A 22,470-nucleotide genomic window follows, 5' to 3' on the forward strand; every position below is an offset into this window, starting at 1 on the left:
CTGCCTGTGTTGAACTACTTACAGTGGAGAAAATACAGTCTTGCTAATTTGTCTCATTTCAGCTGGAATAGTCTAGGGAGTGCTCAAGTCAAGAAGAATATGATGTCCTGTCCCCAAGCAGATGATGGGCAGTACCTCTTCCACTGGTACACTGATCTGCAGAGTAAATGTCTCTCTACCACTTCAGTCTCCCAGGGAGACATCCAATAATATCTTCAGAGTAAGAAACTTTTAGGGACCAATTACATACATACTGGATAAACCATTAAAACATCACTTCATTTTAATGATTTGTATCTGTAAGAGGATTTAAATTAGTAATGGCTTATCAAACTTTACAGTTGAAGTTATTAAAAAAGAACTCTGAATGATTAACCATGTATGTATGTATGTACATACACTCATAGATGCACATACATTACTGCAGAAAAAGCTGAAATCAGATTGAGTTTGTTTCTCATAAAAGAAATGGCTCACACATGTCATCCAGCTTGAAAGTTTCCAAGAGAGCTGATTGCTAGCAATTATATTTTATGGTGCATTCTTTCACTCTGTATTTGGTTTTGTTCATATGGAGTGCTCAGTGCAATACAAAGGCTTGCAGAGGGCTGGAATTCCTAGATCCCTTAGGAAAACTTGTTATTAACAGAGGCTGCTTAAAAGTACTTCCCATAGCTGCTGGCTGCTCCTGAAATGCATAAGATGGGGGGGGAAACACCTTAAAAGAGAAAAAAAACAAGCCCAAACAAAAATAGCATAAACAGAAGATAACACTAATTTTCCTCAATCTTAGTAGGAGGTATAATGTCTTTATAAAGTAATAATTAAAACAAAAAAAACCCAATTATTGGTGCCTTATCTGGACCTTGCAGCTGTACTTCACCCTTCTGCATTAGTAGCATGTGTTTTAAGGTTATGAAAAACCATGAAAATTGCATCTTAAAAGGAGTTTTTGTCTTTTTCCTAGGATTTGATTGAAACAGACAGCTACATTTTGTGTATATATAATTAGGCAGTAAAATAGGCTTTGAAGACAGATTTCTGTTTAGTATGTGAGTCACATGCACAACAGTCTTTCATTCAACAACCAAAGACTGATCTTTTTAATGCCTCAAGTCGCTCAACATGTTTTCTGAATGCTACATCTTGAAGGAGGAAAAAAAAAAAAATGGAAAGAAAAAAACAAATCCCAACTAATCAGCTTTTAAGCCATATTTCTCTCTTTCTTTTTGTTTTTCCTCATTTCTCCAAATAAAAAACAATCTGAAAAGCCAATCTAGTTAGTTTGTGGTGAATTAACCTTATGACAAACTGATTTTTACCGCCTTTCTTTCCAGATTGTTGTCCAGGGCAGCACTGAATGCTGCACCAGCTCTAGGCATAGCTAATCCCTCTCATAAAAGGCCATTGTGGTAGTAAAACTGAGACCAATGGCTTTTTCATTCTCCACCTCTCAGTTCTCCAAAGTAATGGCAATGGGGTGTCCTCTTCATGTTTTTCTTTTCAGATGCATAGTTTCTCCTTTTAATAAGGCTAAAATGAAGAGAAATAAAGGAACACAATCACATTTTACTCAAGGCTCTTTCTATAAATACCTTCTGGAGAAGTGAATTTAGGAACAATTATCTGCAATCCGAGTTGTTCTGACACTGTGTGTGAATACAGCACTGTACCCTTGGAAGCTGCTGATCATTCTGAACTATGTGAACATGATAAGATGTTGGGAGATAATACTTAGGGCTTCATATTTTCTGCTTAGGGTCACACTGGCATTCTTCCTCATCGTGAAGCATGTGGAAGAAAGGATGTGGTAAGGTTAGTACTTAACACTGTCATAGTTCTCACATAATTCTCACACTTGCAAAATAGTCACCTAGAAGAAGTTCATTTTGTGCACTTGCAATGCATTCCTGTCAACAATATTTTCCCTAAAATGACAAATTATAACCCTGTATTTTTACAAAAACCAAATACGAAAAGTAGTGAGCAGTCTCCTGAAAAAGTGCACCTTTTTTGTTTGGTTGGTTTTGGTTGGGTTTTTTTTTTCTTTTTTTTTTTTTTTTTTGTCTTGTCTAAAAGCCTTGACCTCGGTAGTAACTGTTTTAATTAATGATATACTAACAGATTATATTTCAGAAACGGTTCACCATTTTGAACAGCAGTACAAGAGAAAGTTGGGCTGCATCTGATTACAAATTTTTATTTGACCTCAGAGGAATGCTTCTAAATACAAATAGCAAAATACAGAGTGTTAGATAAAAACATTTACAGCTAGAAATAGTTCAGGCAAATTCATTTCTCTAAATAAAAACCACTGCATTTTAATACTTCTTATCAATCTCAGTGTATTTACAGATACTTTTTAGTACCATTATTAAAATTAAAAAACAGCAACATTGTTTAAAAGCTATAAAACCTTTATTTGGGTAAAATTTTAACACAAGTGTTTTGATTCTGAGGATATTACACTTGTGCATTTATAGAAGCACAAAACTGAGAAGCAAAATTTTAAAATAAAAATTATGTCATTATTCCTAAAGTTTAAATATGGAAAGGTAGATAAGGAAGATTATGTACTCTGCAAATACTGTTTCATGGTCCAGAGTAGGGAGTAATTCGTAAGTATCATTGTCTTTTAAGCACAATTTGGAAATCTTCTGTTGGGCATGACTATGAGCTGGAATACACTCTGTAGAATCAGTGATACTCTTAGCATTTCTTCCAAGTTCTTTCCTAGTATTTTTGTGGGAAGATAGTTAAAAAAATAGCACTTATGCCTTCAGGACACCACAGAAAACCTTAGGCTCCAGAAGGATCCCTTGAGCATCTCCTAAGCTCCAAAGACTTCTGTAGCCAGAATTACGAGATGTACATCATGTATTTTTTACATCCCAGTGGCTTTTCAGGGAGTAAGACAAAGAAGTCTGCTGCCACCCCCACTTAAAAGGTTTGGAACCACAGAGCATCTTTATATAAGGCAGATAAAGCTGGGACCTGTGTGTGACTCTCTGGACTGTCTTTTCTGTAGTCCCAAAGAAGAGAGCAGTTGCAGTCAGTGAAGGTCTGCTTGAACAGTACTTATTTGCAATACACATGTCTAAATCTAATGCAGATGTTTTTAATCACATTACACTTGATCTCAATATGCTTAACAAACATAGTCCTCAGGGCACACTGAGAGATAAGTAACCCTTGTTACAGGAAACTGCAAGTGAGGAAATAGAAGCATTGTAATGAAAAGACCCATGGGTTTCAAAGCCCAGATTGTGCAGAGGCTCACCAGCAAGAACAGATCACCTCTGCCTTGTGTTTGACATGAACAGTGCCAGCTCAACTCCATGCCGCTGCTATAAAAGAAAGATAGAAGCAATGCACTCAAGTTTAGCTAAAATTGTAACTTTCTTCCCAAAGATGAATGATCAGCCAGTGATGATGGTATTTGTTATTATATCACAGCTGTGGTGTGGAACACCAGGTAAGTTTCATAGCCCCTGATGTGGTTCAACTCCTAGATGTAGCATGGGTAACAAACAAGAGGAATTAGAGATGTGTGCTCGTCTACAGGGGTATGATATTATAGGCATCACAGAAACATGGTGGGATTGCTCCTATGACTGGAGTGCTGGAATGGAAGGTTACAGGCTCTTTAGAAAAGACAGACCTGGCAGGCGCGGAGGGGGAGTTGCCCTTTATGTTAGGGATAGGCTGGAGAGTATGGATGTCTGTCTGGGGACTGGTGAGCAGTTGATAGAGAGCTTGAGGGTCAGGGTTAAAGCAAAAACAGCGATGGGAGACATTACTGTGGGGATATGTTGTAGACCCCCTGATCAAGAGGAATCTGCGGATGAAGCACTCTATAGGCAGATAGGAAAAGCCTCACGCTCACAGACCCTCGTTCTCATGGGTGACTTCAACAACCCTGACATCTGTTGGAATGATGGTACGGCCCAGCACAAGCAATCCAGGAGGTTCCTTGATTGTGTGGAAGACAACTTCCTTCTGCAAGTAATAGAGGAGCCGACAAGGAGAGGTGCCATGCTTAACCTCGTGCTCACCAACAGGGAAGGGCTCGTTGGAAATGTGGCACTGCAGGGCAGCCTTGGATGCAGTGACCACGAGATGGTTGAATATGAGATCCTTAGGACAGGGAGAAGAGCGTGCAGCAAGCTCACTGCCCTGTACTTCAAAAGTGCAGACTTTGGCCTCTTCAGGTACCTGCTTATTAAGGTTCCATGGGATATAGCCCTAGAGGGCAGGGGGGCTCAAGGCTCTTGGTTGGTCTTCAAGGATCACCTGCTACAAGCTCAGGAGTGTTGCATCCCAACCAGAAGGAAGTGCAGCAGGAGGGCCAGGAGACCTCCTTGGATGGATAAGGAGCTGCTGAGGAAAATTCAAATGAAAAAAGAGTCTTATAGAAAGTGGAAGCAAGGACAGGCGGCCTGGGAAGAGTACAGGGATGTTGTCCGGGAAGCTAGGGACCAGGTTAGGAAAGCTAAGGCCCAGTTAGAATTAAACTTGGCTAGGGATATTAAGGATAACAGGAAGGGATTCTACAGGTACATAGCAAATAAAAAACAGATTAGGGAGAACGTAGGCCCCCTCAGGAAGCTCTCGGGTGAACTAGCTACACAGGATTTGGAGAAGGCTGAGGTTCTGAATGACTTCTTTGCCTCGGTCTTCTCTAGCAAAGGCTCTGACCGCACCACCCAAGTCTTGGAAGGCAGATGCAGGGACTGTGAGAATGAAGACCTTGGGCCCACTGTAGGAGAGGAATTGGTTCGAGACCATCTTAAAAATCTGAATGTGCACAAGTCCATGGGTCCTGATGAAATCCATCCGCGGGTCCTGAAGGAGCTGGCAAATGAAGTTGCTAAGCCGCTGGCCATCATATTTGAAAAATCATGGCAGTCAGGTGAAGTTCCCGACGACTGGAAAAAGGGAAATATAACCCCCATTTTCAAGAAGGGGAAAATGGATGACCCGGGGAATTACAGACCAGTCAGTCTCACCTCTGTGCCTGGCAAAATCTTGGAGCAGATTCTCCTGGAAGGCATGCTAAGGCACATGAAAAACAACAAGGTGGTTGGTGACAGCCAGCATGGCTTCACTAAGGGGAAATCCTGCCTGACCAATTTGGTGGCCTTCTATGATGGGGCTACAGAACTGATGGACAGCGGTAGAGCAGTTGATGTCATCTACCTGGACTTGTGTAAAGCATTCGACACTGTCCCACACGACATCCTTGTCTCTAAATTGGAGAGACATCAATTTGATGGATGGACCACTCAGTGGATAAAGAACTGGCTGGATGGCCGCACACAAAGAGTTGTGGTCAATGGCTCAATGTCCGGCTGGAGACCAGTAATGAGTGGTGTCCCTCAGGGATCGGTGTTGGGACCGGTCTTGTTTAACATCTTCGTCGCTGACATGGACAGTGGGATTGAGTGCGCCCTCAGCAAGTTTGCCGATGACACCAAGCTGTGTGGTTCAGTTGATACGCTGGAGGGAAGGAATGCCATCCAGAGGGACCTTGACACACTTGTGAGGTGGGCTGATGCCAACCTCATGAAGTTTAACCATGCCAAGTGCAAGGTCCTACACCTGGGTCGGAGCAATCCCAGGCACAGCTACAGGCTGGGCAGAGAAGAGATTCAGAGCAGTCCTGCAGAGAAGGACTTTGATATGCTGGTCTGTGAGAAAATGAACATGAGCTGGCAGTGTGCGCTTGCAGCCCAGAAAGCCAACCCTATCCTGGGCTGCATCAAAAGGAGCGTGACCAGCAGGTCGAAGGAGGTGATCCTGCCCCTCTATTCTGCTCTTGTGAGACCTCACTTGGAGTATTGTGTGCAGTTCTGGTGTCCTCAACATAAAAAGGACATGGAACTGTTGGAACAAGTCCAGAGGAGGGCCACAAGGATGATCAGGGGACTGGAGCACTTCCCATATGAAGATAGGCTGAGAAAGTTGGGGCTGTTCAGCCTGGAGAAGAGAAGGCTGCATGGAGACCTCATAGCAGCCTTCCAGTATCTGAAGGGGGCATACAGGGATGCTGGGGAGCGACTCTTCATTAGGGACTGTAGTGGTAGGACAAGGGGTAATGGGTTAAAACTTAAACAGGGAAAGTTTACATTGGATATAAGGAGGAAATTCTTTCCTGTTAGGGTGGGGAGGCACTGGAATAGGTTGCCCAGGAAGGTTGTGAATGCTCCATCCCTGTCAGTGTTCAAGGTGAGGTTGGATGAGGCCTTGGGTAATATGGTTTAGAGCGAGATGTCCCTGCCCATGGCAGGGGGGTTGGAACTTGATGATCTTAAGGTCCTTTCCAACCCTAACTATTCTATGATTCTATGTTGAACCAAGGAGTACTTGGAACAAGTCTACTGGAGTATTGTACACATACCATACATTCACAGGATAAGACATCACTGAAAACATTTCAAATGCTGTATAAAATTTTCTGGATTCTCAGGTGATTTATTGCCTTTTGTGCGAAATTCTCACAACATTAAATTTTTTTGTGATTTTATATTCCTTACCACTGAACGTCTAATTCTCAGAGCTGCTTTTCTTGTAATTTTCTTAATCTATCAGGCTTCTTCTCTTTTTATATTAAACTTCTGCAATCCTACCTGTGCAGAAAATATTTAAAGGCTGGATGGGTCTTCTTGAACATCAAGAATGTAGTTCTGCAATGTTCCAGGTAGCTCCATAGGGAATGTCAACCTTGAAAGTGAGTAATACGTCATCTGATCCAGGCTCTCCCCACACTAAAAAACAGCTGTGTTATTTTGGGCTGAGGAATTAAGGAATCTTTTACATCCATCCATTGTTTTTGTTACCGTTTTAAATCAGGATGGCCAAGTCACAGACAGAAGCACCATGAACTTCCCAAGGGAAGTGAGACAGCTGAGAACAGACTGCCCCAATTCCTCTGCACTAATAAGATCATCCTCCTCCTTTTGTCCTCTTTTTTGTCTCACTCTCCTTGTCTCAAATTCCCATCTCCTTCTTTCCTACTGCCTTGATCTCCATCTCCTCATGCTTCTTTTCCAGCAGGTCCCTTCTTCTTGCGCAGCTGAAGTTACAAAATTCCCTGTGTGTTTCTCTCCTCCTGCCTCAGTACAGCAAAGGAAACAAGACAACAGAAACAAGGCCAGTCAGGAAAGCAAGAGGCCATGGTTGCCTGCTCTGGTAGATACAGGGAAGTCTTAGGGATACTGTCTTCACTTGCAGCTCCAGTGGCCCTCAAGCTTCATTTGGTAAAATGCGTCTTGGCCTGGTTATCAAGATCTCTCTCACGCATTCATCTTGCCCCAGAGCATTTATTTTCTCCTTCCACATCTCTGCAGTTTTTACATCTACCAGATGTAGTTTTACGTCTACCAACTCCAAAACACGTAAGTCTTTGATAATTTCTTTGGTGTGTTTTCAGGGTCATTTCTCTTCAAGCTGCTGTCAAAAATGTAGCAACATGCTTCCTCATTCCTCCCCCAAGGATGACACACCTAACCTTGGTCATTCCGTCCAGTTCTAATGCCAAAATGGAGTCATTCCCCATAATTATTTATTTTTAGTGCGTTTTCCAGCCTAATTTTTAACCCTGTGCAATGTGACTTAAGAATTTCCTTTGGGACACTATTTATTTCACTGATTTGCATATTACACTGCTGTGGGTTTTAAAAACAATCTTCAACTCTTTATTTGGTAGGGTTTGTTTCTTCTTTGGTTATCCTCCCCCCCCCCGTGCTCTCAGCAGGATGAGAGCACCTTTTACATTCTCTCCCTAGCCCCAAATAAATACACATACACACAAGTCTTTCATAAATCATTTCCTCCAGTTGCCAGGCCATTTTTGTTGCTCTTCAATAAACAACACAGCACTACTTTGTTTCCATATATAACCTGTATTTGTGTGCTGAAACATCAGACACTGACCTTTAGATCAGATATCAAACTGAGACTCCCTGTGAATGTTCAGATAAATGTTAAGAGTCTGTGGACTGTTCTAAAGAAGAAGAAAACATTATTAGCATTGCCTCTGTAGAAAAAGAAAGTGGTATCTAATGTAAGTATCTGCCAAGTGTATATAATAACCTGACTGTATGTTTTTATCACCAGTTCCCACGCTGGTCTGTGGATCACTGGCAGCCTGTAATGCTGTAATAAATTATCCACAACTAATCCACAGAGATGGCAGTTTGTGCGCATCAATTGTAAGTTTATACACAAGACTATGCGATAAATTCTGAGGATTTTAACGATGTGCTAACCCAAAATTTTCAGATCAGTATGTTGAATTTCCCAGGGACTGCTGTCGAGTCTGCTGTAAGGAAACTCTTTATGGGCAAAACGTTGCATACAAGAGAAATGTCACCTATTGTTTACCTAATCGATCTGGCAAGTAGGAACTTGAAAAAGGTTTTTGTCCTGTGCTCAGTGCCCAGTTAAGAACCGTGGGACGGTGTCACCGTCGTGGACGTGCTGGGTGCGATACCGAAAACGTCTGCACACACGCGCACCTCTGCGACAGGAAACGTAGGAACAAAGGGTGCGGTTGGAAGAGGTCGTCTGAGGGGAGGTAGCTGAGACTCAGCTGCAGATGACGTTAGGACGATGTGGCGTCCTCATTTAGACACAACCTTGCAGTTGGCCCTACTAGCGGACGGGAGCACAGGCAAGGGCGGAAAACAGCCCTTCCCGTACTCGCAGGTGAATAAGTACTCGTCGCAGCCCTTACTTCCCCCTTACGCGCACAGGCACTTCTGGGAGCCAGTGGTGGGACTGACCCGCTGCCCCCGCAGCCAGCGCCGCCGCCAGCCGCACACCCCCGACCAGCCTCAGCCAATGAGAGCTCGGTAAAGCGATTTCTGGAGAGCTGATTGGCCACTGCCCGATCCGCACCCAGAGCGCTGGTGGGCGGGGACGCAGGGCCGGGCGGGGGAGCAGGACCGGGAAGGGGGGGGCGGGCACAGGGTAGCCGCTGTGCGGAGCTTCGGCCGGAGGAAGCCTGGGTCTTCATTAGCGTGTATAATGTGAGTGTCTGGCGAGAGTAGAAAAAGGAAGAAGGGGAGGGGCGGACGGGCGGTGTGAATGGGAGCGCGTTGGGAGTATTAGTGGTCTGCAGCTGCATTAATTAAAGACAGACTTCCTATTTTAGACAAACATCACTAATTTATTGGCCCTCTGCCTTGTAAAACGTGCATGAATGCAAAGTTGTAATTTAATTTGGCAAGCGGTCATAAATGCAGGCGAAAATAAGTCACACGTTGGGCACCGGCCTCCTTCTGCAGCTGGGGCAGTTCCCCCTGGGCAGGGTGGTATGAGGTCAGTGGTCTTTTTGCAGCCATTCCTGGGAACTGGGTTCTGAAGAGTCACCACCAGCCCTCAGGCTGTTCTGCCACAGAAACGGGTGAATAAAACGGGTGAATGAAGCTTCCGCAACTCACATAGTGCCTTGGAGTGACTCCTTCCCCATGCAGCCGTACACAAAAGCCAGGAGGGAAAGGAGATTCTCAGCTCTGAATTTTGTCACAAGCCTGTATTTTGCCCATCATCTGGCAGCTCTGGCTAGAGAAACGTCTCTCCCACTGACAGCCGCTCGTTAGAAATCAAAGTGATGCTGTAGTGCAGATAAAGCAGAGGCATTTTTTGCAATCTCTCCCAGCGGCTCTTCTTTGGCTACTTAACAGACCATCTATTCAGAAGCAATTTTCTTTGGGCTGAAATTATGTGCTGACCGTAGCAGATCGCTTCCCATAATACCCCTTCCCCCACCCACTGCTAAATACAAACTATCTCCTACTCACTGTATAATAATGTGAAAATGACTGTAATTTTGCAGATGAGAAACAGCCCAAAGTGAAACATGTCTAAACAGAGGTCGATATTGAAAAATCAGGGCCATTACCTCAATATGAAAAACACATTGTAAAGAAACGGAAACAATGATGGACAACTAAGTAAACTAAAAAAAAAAAAAAAAAAAAGCTTGGCTTTGCTGACCTGAACATTTTTGCTAACCAGCTGAATAAAATCACCCCAAAGTTACCCCGGGGAATCCGTGATTTTCAGTACCTGTAACATCAGAACGATTGTGTGTGTTCCCCAGCCTAAAATACTAGTGCCTGGTCACGAGTGGGCCTCACCAATGCTCCAGCCGTGTCTGCAACCCCTTGCTGAGCTCCTTCCATCCCATCATCCCAGCGTTGTCGGAAGGCCACAGCAGGAAGTTAGGGACGCGTCTGGACCGTGGCATTTCTCATCTGCGCTACTCACATTCGGTGCTTCTATTTTTTATTAAAATTTGCTTTTTCCCTTTGTAATGGCTTAAAAATTTAATGTGATCCAGGACCTCCCTGGCAGTGAACTTCCCCTGTTCATGAACTGTTCGTTATCAGTCACTGAGGGTGTTTTTACAACGGGAGGAATGGAGCTGGTTGTCCCGGGCTGGCTCGGGGCCCCACGAGGGAGTGTGTCTCGGTGCCCTCGGGGTGATGGTGACCTGAGGGCAGCATTTCTCCCAGGGACGCTGCTCACAGTGGCTTTTACTCCCACTCGCCTCTCCCCGGATCTTGTGTGTCGGTCCCCGGTGGCCCAGCAGCGAGCACGGTTTGCCCCTCCGGTGCCGCATCGTTAGGCGACCAGGGCACCTCGCGTCCCGCTCGGCTGGAGGAGGTCCGAAAATGCGTTTCCCTACCCTGTCGCGGGTGTGCGGAAAAGCGGTAAACGTTACAGTGACTTCCCGACAGGCATCCTGACCTGGGCAGCGCATGTCTGGCAGGGAAAACATCCCCGATCGATTTTTCACAGGGAAATCAAGGGAAAAGGGGGAAAAAGCAGGGAAAAAAAAATAAAAAAAACAACGTTCAGGGACATGAGAACTATCGGAGCCCGACCCGCCTCGGCGGTGGGCAGCGCCCCTTTTCCCTTCCACCACCCCACCCTCCCGCCTGTGAAGGGTTAAACGCAATTTAACATGGCTCCCAACCTAAACAAAAAGAATGATTAAGGGGGATATTTTCGAGCCACACAAAGCCCGATAGGGAAGATTTGTGTTACTAATTCCTGTGAAAGGATGTTCGCGCGGTAGTTACAGGGTCGCCGGCATTCACACCACAGCACCCGCAGCCGTAAATCAGCAGCCCGGAGACAAAAGGGTTATTTTCTGCCCCACCCCACCCCCCACCCCCCCCGAAAGGGGAACGAGTGGGGGAAAGAAAGACTAAACCTGACCCGCACAACTTAAGTCATATCGTGAGAATGAACATGATATAAAATAGGCGGGGTGGGGGGGAGGGCACGCAAGGGTTAGAGGCTGGTCTGGCTGCTCCCCCACGGGCAGGCCTTCGGCCCCTTCCTCCAGACAGTGCTTGCTTTTTTCCTCCACTAAGCTCGCAAATAATTGCACATGTGTACCAGCAGCCCTCTCTCGCTGGCTTCAAGCTGTTATAATTTTGAATGAGGGGGCATTTAAAAATTATGAGTGAGGTTCTAAATTGCCTCTTTGAAACTGGCACAGAAAAATCATTCATCATCGCTCCTAAAATTGCCCTGAAATTAAATTAAAACGAAATGAGGGAGTCTTCCTCCCAACGTGTGAGTCTTGGCAGAGCTACTCTCCACCCTGGTTTTCTGATTTTTCGTCCCTCCTTCCTCTCTTTCTCTCTTTTTTTTCCTTAGCCCTAAATGTTATATGAGGTAATTGAAATGGGAAACATGATTTGTATCTGGCTGCAGCTCGGCGCAGGCTGAGCACTGGAGAGCAATGGAAGAGGGTTTTTTCTGGGGGGGTGAGGGGGAAGACGGATGGGGGGGGGAGCGCGTAACGCCTGTGTGTACAGTGTGCGTGTGTCTCTCACCCTCGCCGGCAAGCAGGAGGAGCAGTGGACCAATCAGAGAGCCCAGTTTCATAAAAGCTGGCTCCTGATTGGCCGGCAGGGTAAGGGCATTGTGAACAAAGAAAAGTCCCTCTCAGGTACCGCGCTCCCCTGCCCCGGCCGCCCCGCGGCCCCTGCGCCCGCCGGCCAGCCCTCGAGGGGCCGGTGCGGGTCCTGCCTTCCCTTCTCACCACCCCCCGCCGCCGGGTTTGCTTTAATTTCGCTTATAGAGAGAAAGGAAGGTTCACTCTTATCTGGTGCTCTCTTCTTCCAAACACAATAAATCTGTTGGAAGATAGTAGGGTGTTTTTTTTTTTTTTTTTTCTTCCCTAAAATAAAAAGCGGCTGCAACAAAAACACACTCAATGCAGTTAGAAGGAAAAGGTCAACTCGATCCAATACAGACCGTAAGTACGGTTGCGTGGTGTGTCTCTAGCACATAGAGGGGGTTTTTGTGTGGGGTTTGTTTTTTTGTTTTGTTTTGGTTTTTTTCTTTGCAAAGGGGAGTGCTAAAGAGTTCTGGGAGTTGAGACAACTAAGGATATATTTTTGGCTTTTAAAAAGAAGACGAAGGAAAGAGCAATCCCACAAGCAGAATGAGTTGAGGGAAATAAGAGGGCGAGAGCGCTGTAGCCACACAAATCATACTTGACGATGCACTTGGGGGGCGTAAAAGCGTTGTGCCTTTCTAACTATCCAGGCGGGAGCGCTTCCAGCGACACAGCTGCCGACAAGCATGCGCCCCACTCGTCCGGGGAGCGGTGGGCACGGGCAGGGGGCCGCCGAGGGGTGGTGGTGGTGTTGAGCATCTCGGAGCGAGAGCCGCCGGACACCGGGAGTGCGGGTGGTTTACCTGGAGCTCTCCGCCGCCGCACCCCCAGGACCCCCCTTTCTCCTCTCCCGACGGTGGTGGGAGCGTGGCAGTGCCGCCCGCCCGTCGCGGTGTTGTGCATGTGCGGGGCCGCCCCGCGCTGCCGGGACATGGCTTGTCACCCGTTCCCGTTCTCACGACAGCCAATGGAGCCTGCCGGCCTCACGTGACTTTGTAACGGAACCGCCGCGCCTCGGGGGTTGGCGGCTGCTGCCGCGAGCGCCCCTCCCCCCCACCCCCTTTGCCTTCACCCCTCCTCCCGCCGTCCGCCGCCGGCAATTCATTACGGCTTTTAGCTTCCCATCGCCGGCTAATTAAAAATACTAAGCTAAAGCTCCGAGACAGTCTGACTTGGGGAGGGCGGGGGGCCTGGAGCAGGCTGCAAGGTTTGCCAAGACAAGGTGGGAGCGATCTGTCCTGGAAAAAAGGTCGTCTGCTTTATCTCCTCGGACTCTAATTACCGAATTACTTACCGCGTGACTGATTAGCCCTAGCTCCCGGGGTTTTTCATTATTATTACTATTGTTGTTTATTTTCCGAGATAGCAATCTGAAACTCTGTCTATGCTTTTCTCCCTTCTTTTTATTATTACTATTTTTCAAAGCGCTGATCGAGGCGAGTGGGGGGAACACGAGGACAGACAGCAAATGCCCCACCCACCCCCCACCCCCTCTGAAATCGTATCTCTGGGAAAATAATGCTTCGTTAGAGAGCACGCTGACCTTCCTCCACTCCTACAAAATGTTTTGATAACCGGTTTATCAGATCAGTGATTTCCCCCCCCTCCCGCTCCTCCTCCTCGCTCCCCCTTCGTCTCTCCCTCCCCTCTTTTCCCCTCAAGTTACTTCAAGAAATCAGATCTGTCAGGACGGGCGAAAAAAATGCCACTTCCCAACTAACAGGCGGAATCCAGCCCAGATTTTCAGTCCTTTCTTCTTTTTTTCCTTCCCCCCTTTCACTAATTTATCCCGATGTTAGCACATTCTGTCTTGTAACACCCGGACGCCTGTAGGTTTGTTTCATGGGATCATTACTTACTGATGAGGATGGCTCCCAGGTCCGGGGCTGAAGACGGAGTGTGAAGTTGGGGAAACAATTTTATTATTTTTTTTTTCTTTTACTCTGATGATGATTACCTCTCGGTGCTTATTCAGGAAAAGCAAACAAACAAAAACCTGGTCCTTGGTGCTTCAGTTCTGAATGTTGCCTATCAGCTGGTAAAGTTGTGAGGCTCAGCATTTTTCTTTTTCTTTTTTTTTTTTTTCTTGGTCTTTAAACAAGGAGAAAAAAAAACACCTAAACAAACAAACAAAAAAAAAGGACTTCTGATCCGTGTGCCAAAGTAGGGGGAGATATGTTATTGACCGATTTATATTGGCTGAGATGATACTTGTGCTCTGCTTGATCACTTGCTCTTTAAGTAAAATGAGGCACAGAGCTGTTGCTGAGACGAGTGGGAACAGCATTTTGATTTGCTGGTTTAATTAAAAAAATGATAAAGGACTAAAGGTAAGCATTATGCATATATATGTGTGAATATTGCGACAGTCGACTCTAGAAGGGAGAGATCCCTTTAAAAATCGTTTTAACTAAGCTTTGTCAAACACACACTCATTTGCGGTCACTGAGGCCACCTTGGTGGAGATCACTTAAAGTGTATGTCTTAATCAGTTTCCTGTACAGTCAGTAATACTATATTTAACAGACCTAACAATTGTGTGACCTAGGAGTACATTAGAACTGCTTTTAGAACTGTTACCTTGAGAATACATTTTTTTTTTAAAGAAAATCAACATTTTTTTTTTAACCTATGGAGTTTAATATTTTCCAGTAAACGTTTGTGTTTGTAGGTTGTTGGTGTTTAACAGAAGCTGTATTGTGGCAAAGAAAATGAGGTTTCCCACTTCCCTTAGTGCTCTCTCTCCCCCCACCCCAAGAGATTAAGTGTAAGGGGGGTAAAAGATAATACAGGAGAGTCACGAAACTTCAAGGGTCTGGTTTAAAGCCACAAAATCCATGGAATGCAGCAAAGAGTGAATCTGTATTCTTACTTTTTTTTTTTTTTTCGTCCCTTTTGTGCCTAGGTGGTGGTCCAGCGGGTTAGATTACAACATGTGCTCCAGCAGCTAGGCACCACTTCTAAGACTCTTATTTCCTGAGCTTTGTGGATTTAAATACTAGAGTTGGGGGGGGGGGGAGTGTGTTAGGTTTTTTTTTTTTTTTTTTTTTGCTTTTGTTTGTTTGGTTTTTTTTTTCCTTTTTGTGCACATGACTTTTTAAGGCAGGTTGTGGGTGTTGGTATGCAAAGTAGATTAAAGATGCTCACTATAAAAGCATCACGGCCATTGCCTCCCATTTAACAAACTTGAGGGAGAAATGTGCCAATGGTGAATAATTTTGAGCACCCCTACCTCACCCCCTTTTTATTAGGCCTGTTATATTCTTGTTACACTCAGACAATAAATACTCGACTTTTCTCCTCCTCACAGGGCAAGGTGGACGTGGACTGCAGGTTGTGAATGTAGACGCACCTGGGGGAGGAAGACAAGAAGAGTTGAACTTAAGAGAGCCCAGTGGAGATAAACGAATGTCCTCACATCTCCGACAGAAAGTTCATTGGATTTTGACTCTAGAGATCTCACCTTCAGGATGTCATTGAACACTTCTACTGCAGGAAAAGGTGTGGATCCAAATGCGGTTGACACTTATGACAGTGGCGATGATTGGGAAATCGGTGTTGGGAATTTAATTATCGATTTGGATGCCGATTTGGAGAAGGACAGACAGAAACTTGAGATGAATAATTCTACTAATACCACCAGCAGCAGCAACACCAGCTCCAAGGATTGTGGGGGTCTGGCTTCCAGTGGTGCTAATGCTACCTCAGCCTTAGCTGATGGCCTAAAATTTGCTTCTGTTCAGCCATCAGCTCCCCAGGGAAATTCCTCTCACAAAGAGACTAGCAAATCAAAACTGAAAAGGAGTAAAACTTCTAAGGATGTTAATAAATCCCTGCCTTCTGCCGCCTTGTATGGGATTCCTGAGATCAGCAGTGCTGGCAAGAGGCAGGAAGTCCAAGGGCGCCCTGGAGAGGCAACTGGCATGAATTCAGCAGTGGGTCAAAGCACTAGCAGTAACCCAAACAGCAATAGTAACACCACCAGCAATAGCACCACCATTGCCTCTTGTGGGAAAAACAAAGAGGAGAAACCAGGTAAAGCCCCAGGCAGCAGAGGCTCCAAGAGGGATAAGGATGGGGGAAAATCCAGGAAGGACAAGCAGCATGACCTGCAGCAGGGCCATCCCAATGGCAGTGGGGGTGGCAGCAGCCAGGCTCCTCCTGGGCACCTCTATGGCTTCGGGGCCAAGGGAGGCAGTGGTGGAAGAAGCAGCCCCTTCCAATGCACCTCCTCTGCCATGGGGGAAGTGAGCAAAAGTACCCCGGATTCAGGGCTACTGGGAAACTCTATTTTGGTAAAGAAGGAAGAGGAGGAGGAGGAAAGCCACAGACGAATCAAGAAATTGAAAACAGAAAAGGTAGGACAAAGCTCCTCTCCACATCTGCTCTTCTGTGTGTCCCTGTGTCTCTAACAGTCCAACAACTCTGTTTGGCTCCTTTGTCCTCTTTGGTGTATTTGTGATACACATCTGTTCTTCCAATTTCCCTTAAAAAAAGAAACACCAAGACTTCTTCCCTAAACAGAAGACGCCATGTTTTGAATGTACTGCTCTTCCTTACCTTCTCTCCCTGTCCTTGGACCCTGGAGAATGTTTCTGTTTTGGCTGTTCCTTTTGATAGCACTCACCCAGGAGCAGAGACCTGGAAATGGCCCTGACTGAGCTGTCCCTGGTTTTAGCAGAGGGCAGCAGTGTTGGTACCAATGGGATGGCACGTGTTTGCAGGGTGGAGATCTGTGTCTTTGCCAAGGGGGGTGCATAGTTTAGGCTCCAGGAGCAGCAAGTCCCTTATTGTGCTAACCCTTTTCCGCAACACCTGTGGGCATTCTTGACTGTTACTCTCCCAGAGTCTAAAGGGACCCTTTCTCCCTTCTCCTGTCTGAAGCTGAGATTGTGCTTGGGGGGCAAAACAGAAGGCATTGCCAGAGACCCGGGCTCCATTGTTGCTTTTTGTTGGAGACACAGGATGCTTATTGTACAGGGGGGTTCCTGTGGTACAACAGCAGCCCAGAGGCCCCAGAAGCTGGTGTGGAGAACAGGGAGGAGGCAGCCAGCAGACAGGCGGTGCCTCTCTTCTTCCTGGAAGGAGAGGGCTGGGAGGAGGGGAATTCACCTTGTGCTGAGATGTGTGTGTGCAAAGCAGCTTTCGGAACAGAGGGGAGCAGTTTATCTCCTGTCTGGGGGAGCTTTGCTGTCTGAGACAGCTCTCAGGTGTGAGCTACTCATTTACTGAGTGGTTGAAATGTATGAAAGAAATCCCATGAGTATGTGGCTTTCTTCCTGTTACGTTACGAAGGATGCTTTCTGTAAGCATAGATGACCATGACTCTTCATTGGGAAGGGTGGAACGAGAGTTTGGCTTTGGTTAACTGCTGGCTCAAAGCGGTTCTGGTGTCAGTGGGAATTCTTCTGTCTGTAGGGCAGAAGGTGTCTTCTGGGAGACCTTGGGGCAAGTTTTTACCCTGAGATTACAAGTCCGATGAATTCTACAGGTTGTAAAACAAAGATAACCTGGTCTGCCTGAAAAATAAAGCAAATTGTCTGTTTCCTTGCCCACCAAACATTTTCAGAGTATTAGATTGTGACTGTATTGTCAGCTGTTGCTCTTAATTGCATTTACAACTTCCCAGAATGAACATCCAGCGATGGGAAAACTTTTGAGTCCGTGTTAACTGCATGGTCTGCAAGTGTCTGGGAGGCCTGGAGGTCGCAGTGAAAATTTATGGCTTTCTATGACCTGTTACTGGCTTTTTTTTGTATTTTGGTCATGTTGAAGGCTTTGTACTATTTAAATCTACTGGAGGATTAGATCTGGGTGTTTATGACACCTGATACTTGCTGAAACTGGAAAATAATTTCAAGGGCTTCTGTTCAAGGCAAGGAACAAATAAAATTTCATATTGTATGCATATTGCTGCTTTTAAGAGAGGATATCTAGGGATGAATTTGAATGAGCCTTGTGACCTTTTCTAAATGCAGACGAGAGTCCAGGTTGCTGTAATTCATGTGTTTATGTTTGTGCTTTTTGATTTATGAGAAGTTCTGTGCATGGTGAAAAGGTATCCTAAAATCTCATGGTCTCTTTATTAATTTAGTACAGTAGGCATTTACTTCTGTTGCCAATAGTCTTCAAATTGCAGTTCTCTAATCTGTTTTAACTATCTAGATAAATTGCCCTAATCCGCTCTTCACAATGGCTGTGGTTAAAGAGTCAGAGCCGTTTGATTGGATTCAGTGGCTGCCTGGAATGTGGGAGGTACTGCCCTTTTGCAACCCCCTTAGCCTTTTAATCTCTCAGCCAAATGTTCACATTCAACAATTTTGTTTAGCTGGCAATCTGAACATTTCAGGATCTCAAAGGCTGCTGTCATGGCAACAGAGATTAGAGGGTGGCGTGGTTTCTCCCGGTTTTGTGTTCTTTTAACTATGCTCACACAGGAAACTGCATGAAGAATCCCTATACACACCAGAAACCCTATGTACGATGTAAATGGGACGGCATGCAGATTGAGAATGAACATGTACGGAATGCTCAGAGGCAGAGGAGGTACGCGCTGTCTGGTGGCTCTTGCTCCAGGAGGAGGCTTGGAGCTTGCATTTCCAGCAACAGCCACTGCTGTTGGCACACACCGACTCTTAACACAGACTTCACACATTAGAGTCGTGCAGTGCAGGCCATTGTCTGGCACAATGGTGTGCTTGCTTACTGTCTGAAGTAACATCCCTTAGTGTCTAACAATAACAAAGCTCGTTGCTGGCAATGGTTGCGACCTTAAGCACAGCCTGTGACACTTTTAATAAAATTTAAGTGTATTATGTTTTGTTCTGGCTTTCTGCCCCCAGATGTTTAATAATCATCAGAAAGATTTTTTATTTTTAAAAAGGTTTCAGATTCCTTAAGTGTGTTTGCTTTGCCTATACATTAGAACGTATCTGCTGTACTTGGCACAAAGCAGCTTGTGCCTGTAGATAACAAGCCCACATTTAAAAATCAATTTCTGGCTATCTTAATGTTGTGAAAGACATGTCTCACGAATTTGGATGTTTCCTCTTAGATACAAATGAGTTCATGTCTGCTGATTCAAAATCTTCAGGTTTTTGTATGTGGTGTGGAATATAATACTTCATTTGTGTTTACGATTTATGAAAACCTTGAAGCAGATTCCCAGGAGTTTTAGTCACTGTTCAGGCTTTCACAGTATGGTTCAGTGTCTATTTTTGGTCTATTTATTCTGTTTCCTTGTTGCAGAAAGGCATGTAAAACATGATAAATTGGATCTTATGAAGCCTAATTAAATCAATGACTGTGTTCTGTTGCCTCTTTTATGCAGAAACCGCAAGCATGTTGTAAAAATTGCCACTCCCCTAATATGTGGATAAAGTCAAAGTATGCTGTAATTCTAAAATGTTTGAGCTATATTTGTGCAGCCCATTTTGTGGTTAAGCCACCAGTGACATGTCTGAATAAGTAGCTTTGACAGGTAGGCTAACCACTCCTAAGAATTTTGGTGTTAAAACCTGTCTCCATTTTTCCATTTCTCCTCCATACTGTTTTTAGCACAGTTACTGACTGTTTGTCAGCATGAACTCTTCATCTGTTTTAGCTAAGGTTTTTTTTTTGTGTGTGTGTGTCTTTCACAGCTGCTACATTGAAAAACATTCAGAGTATCTACAAGAATTTGCTTTGTGTCTGTTGCAGGGAGACTTTGGGATTCAGTCAGAGTTTACTCTGAGATACGGGAAAATTGTATTTGACATGTGAAAATCAGTATATGTGAAAATAATGCAGAAGATACAAAGCTGTAATCAGGGGTGTCTAGTTGCAGTTTTTAAATGAATCAGTCTCATGATACTTCAGGATTGACTTTGTCTCTTGTATTAGCTTATTGCTTCTCATTAAGATTGCATTTTGCATCTGAAAGTCGTCTTCAGCAAATTAACATGTTGGCTGGCATTGTTTACTTTAGCTTTACTTTGTAATAGTGCGGATTAAGGATGTTTTGCACTTCATCAGGAAACTGCATTTTACCTATTGATGTACATCATTTAAGTACATGCTTTGATTAATTATGTTAAGGAGAAATGCTTTTCATGTACTTTTCTTGCTGGCCTTGTGTGTAGTTTATTCACTGTGAAATAAAAGGGCGAAGAGGTCACTTGCTGTAATTAAAGAACAAAGTCTATTGTTGTTTGACAGCAAACTGTTTTGAAAACTACACAAGGGATTTAGCTGTTAAAAACATTGATAACTATGGGTGTCTAACAATAAGCACAGCTGAAGGTTCTTAAAGTTCTGTAGCGCTGTCTAGTAGTGTGAAGGTGCTTTTTGAGCTGGGTGAAGAGGTGTTGCCCTTTGGCCAAGGAAAGCTTTTTCGTGTGAACCTGCTGACCTCTGCTAATACGTATGACCAGAGCCCCTATTGAATTCCTGTGCAAAGCAAAGTTAGCATAGCACAATGGAGGCTGGTCTAGAACATTTATAAAATAGAGTAGGGAAGCTGATAACCTTACTCAGAACTACTGGAAAAATATTTCACTTTGGGCATTGGTAATTTTACGATTTTAATAACTTCATAAATAGCCAGTAAAAAGGGGAAGGATTGATTGTCCAGGTGTCATGAGGTTAACCATGTTCTCCAATGTTAAAGGGCTTTCCTGCAAGACTGTTTTAATTACAGCTATATAAAGACTTGTTTTTCCAAAGTAGCATTTTATAGTCCAATAAATGAAATGTATGTTAAAAGTGCTAAGCAAAATCTCCCATAGCCATAGAGGTGTTCAATAACCAGATTCAAGTAACATGGGAAGTCCCATCTGTTCCTAGTTTTCAGCATAAAACCAGGAATTGAATAGCTGAGATTTGCTCATATTTTTTCTTTCTATTTTTTATTATTATTATCATTATTTAAAAAGTTCACTTGGCACTTTATAGAAGCTCTCTGAAATGCAGTAATAGAGGAGAGACTGTGAAAACACATGTTCGTACATACAGTTAAATAGTTTCACTTTCATTTAAAGAGATTTCCAGAAGCTCAGTCATTGAAGAATTTATAACAGTGAATCACCTCCTGCAGGCCAACACAATAAGGGTCAGTTCTTCAAAGGCCGTACTATTTAGGTAGAACGTGAATTACTCTGTCAGGTTTTCCCTATGAGGTAAAAGGAAGCGCGGGTGAGGGGGTCGGGTGAGGGGGAAGCGGCCTTTCAAAGGATAACTTTAGCAAGCTCTTATCAGTCACCTAATTGCTTATGATAAAACCATTGACTAAAATTTTCCATGCAGAGACTTTTCTGCTTTTCAGAGAAGTGTTCTAGAATTGTTGATAGGAGGAAAATGAGTCTTTTAAAGATAACTTAAGTTCGGAACTGTTAGGCAATGAGATTCTTTACTGCAGCCCTGGATAAAAGACCATCCGGCCTTTGTTTGAGGTCTTTTACTGAAGCTAATGACTGGTCTTGTGCCTCCCTGAGATAAATGACATTATCTCTGAGTGGCCTGACAGGAAACAGACATGTTAATGGTGAAGCCGCGGGGAGGATCTGCTGTAGCTCTGACAAAAGAGTAAAGCGTGGACCCCTGGTTGTGATCATTAACACATAATGCATTCCAGCTTCTCCTACCAGGGCCTTAATAATTGGAAAGTTATTTTATTGACAGCAACATAAATCATAAATCTGAAATGTGCACTTTTTCTTGTATGCTAAAATATTTATTTTCCTTCCCCCCCTTAAGAAATAAGTGGTCTCTATAGCACTGACTTTTTATGGGAGATCCTGTGGCCTGCTTTCTGTTAATTGGACACGTCCTTTCCATGCTGTATGCAGGTTCCCCTTTATTTGCTCTGTGTTACGCATGCAATTTGTGTCTGTAAAAGTAGGCCGAAAGAGTAGAAAAAAAATCAATTTCCTCGTATCTTACATGGTACATGAGGTATTCACATTTTTACCACCATCAGCAGGAATGCGGTCTCAGAAATGCTAACATTTTTGCTATCACGAAGTCCACCTCTACATCTCTTTTGGATAAAAACACATACATTTTGGATTCCCATCACGCACCCTTGAAAAAAGTTTAGATTATGTTCACAGCTACTTTGTCAGCTTTGTGTCGCTGCCATGTGTTCTGTATTTCTCAGATACAGTAGCGTTCGCTTCTTGAATACAACAGCTGCGTGTTTCAGATCTCTTCCATGGTATCAAGTTGGGATTGCTGAATATAACCAAGTTTTATAGTCTTGCCTTGCTCTGAGCTAAGATACTTCATACAGATGATCCAACAATCAGGTTATTCTTTATGTAATATGCTTAGCACTGTACCAGCTTTATCTTACACTTATATAATGCTCTAATATACGTGGTGATGATGTCACTGCTTTTCCTGAAAGGTTGGAGAGACTGTCTGACTGCAATGATTTATTTCTTACAACTGAAATAGATGAGTCCTCAGATAGGGTCACACCTGTGGATCTGTGAGTGCAGTGACCTCAGTTGAAGGGCTGGCCATAGTTTTGCTGAAAACCAGTGTTTGTTTTAGTGTGTTTATGT

The 22,470-nt window shown here is 44.3% G+C and overlaps 1 protein-coding gene across 7 annotated transcripts in view; it reads left to right on the top strand.

Annotated features, from left to right (window-relative positions):
• Window positions 1-11,936: 11,936 nt before the first annotated feature.
• Window positions 11,937-22,470, top strand: part of ZNF608 (zinc finger protein 608) — a 92,423-nt gene continuing 81,889 nt past the window's right edge. For 2 of the 7 annotated variants that reach the window (XM_061346022.1, XM_061346023.1), the window contains exons 1-2: window positions 11,938-12,283; window positions 15,237-16,284. In XM_061346022.1, the coding sequence (XP_061202006.1) occupies window positions 15,397-16,284 (888 nt within the window). In that variant the 5' untranslated portion in view covers window positions 11,938-12,283; window positions 15,237-15,396. Of the gene's footprint in view, window positions 12,284-13,056; window positions 13,176-14,039; window positions 14,257-15,236; window positions 16,285-22,470 lie in introns of those variants that run through there. The other 5 variants (XM_061346024.1, XM_061346021.1, XM_061346017.1 and 2 more) reach the window with 5 other exon arrangements.

This window comes from Neopsephotus bourkii, unplaced genomic scaffold (assembly GCF_033783945.1).
Source record: "Neopsephotus bourkii isolate Nb327-2 ecotype Australia unplaced genomic scaffold, CSIRO-AGI_Nbou_v1 NB_256, whole genome shotgun sequence".
In the NCBI taxonomy this organism is placed as follows: domain Eukaryota; kingdom Metazoa; phylum Chordata; class Aves; order Psittaciformes; family Psittacidae; genus Neopsephotus; species Neopsephotus bourkii.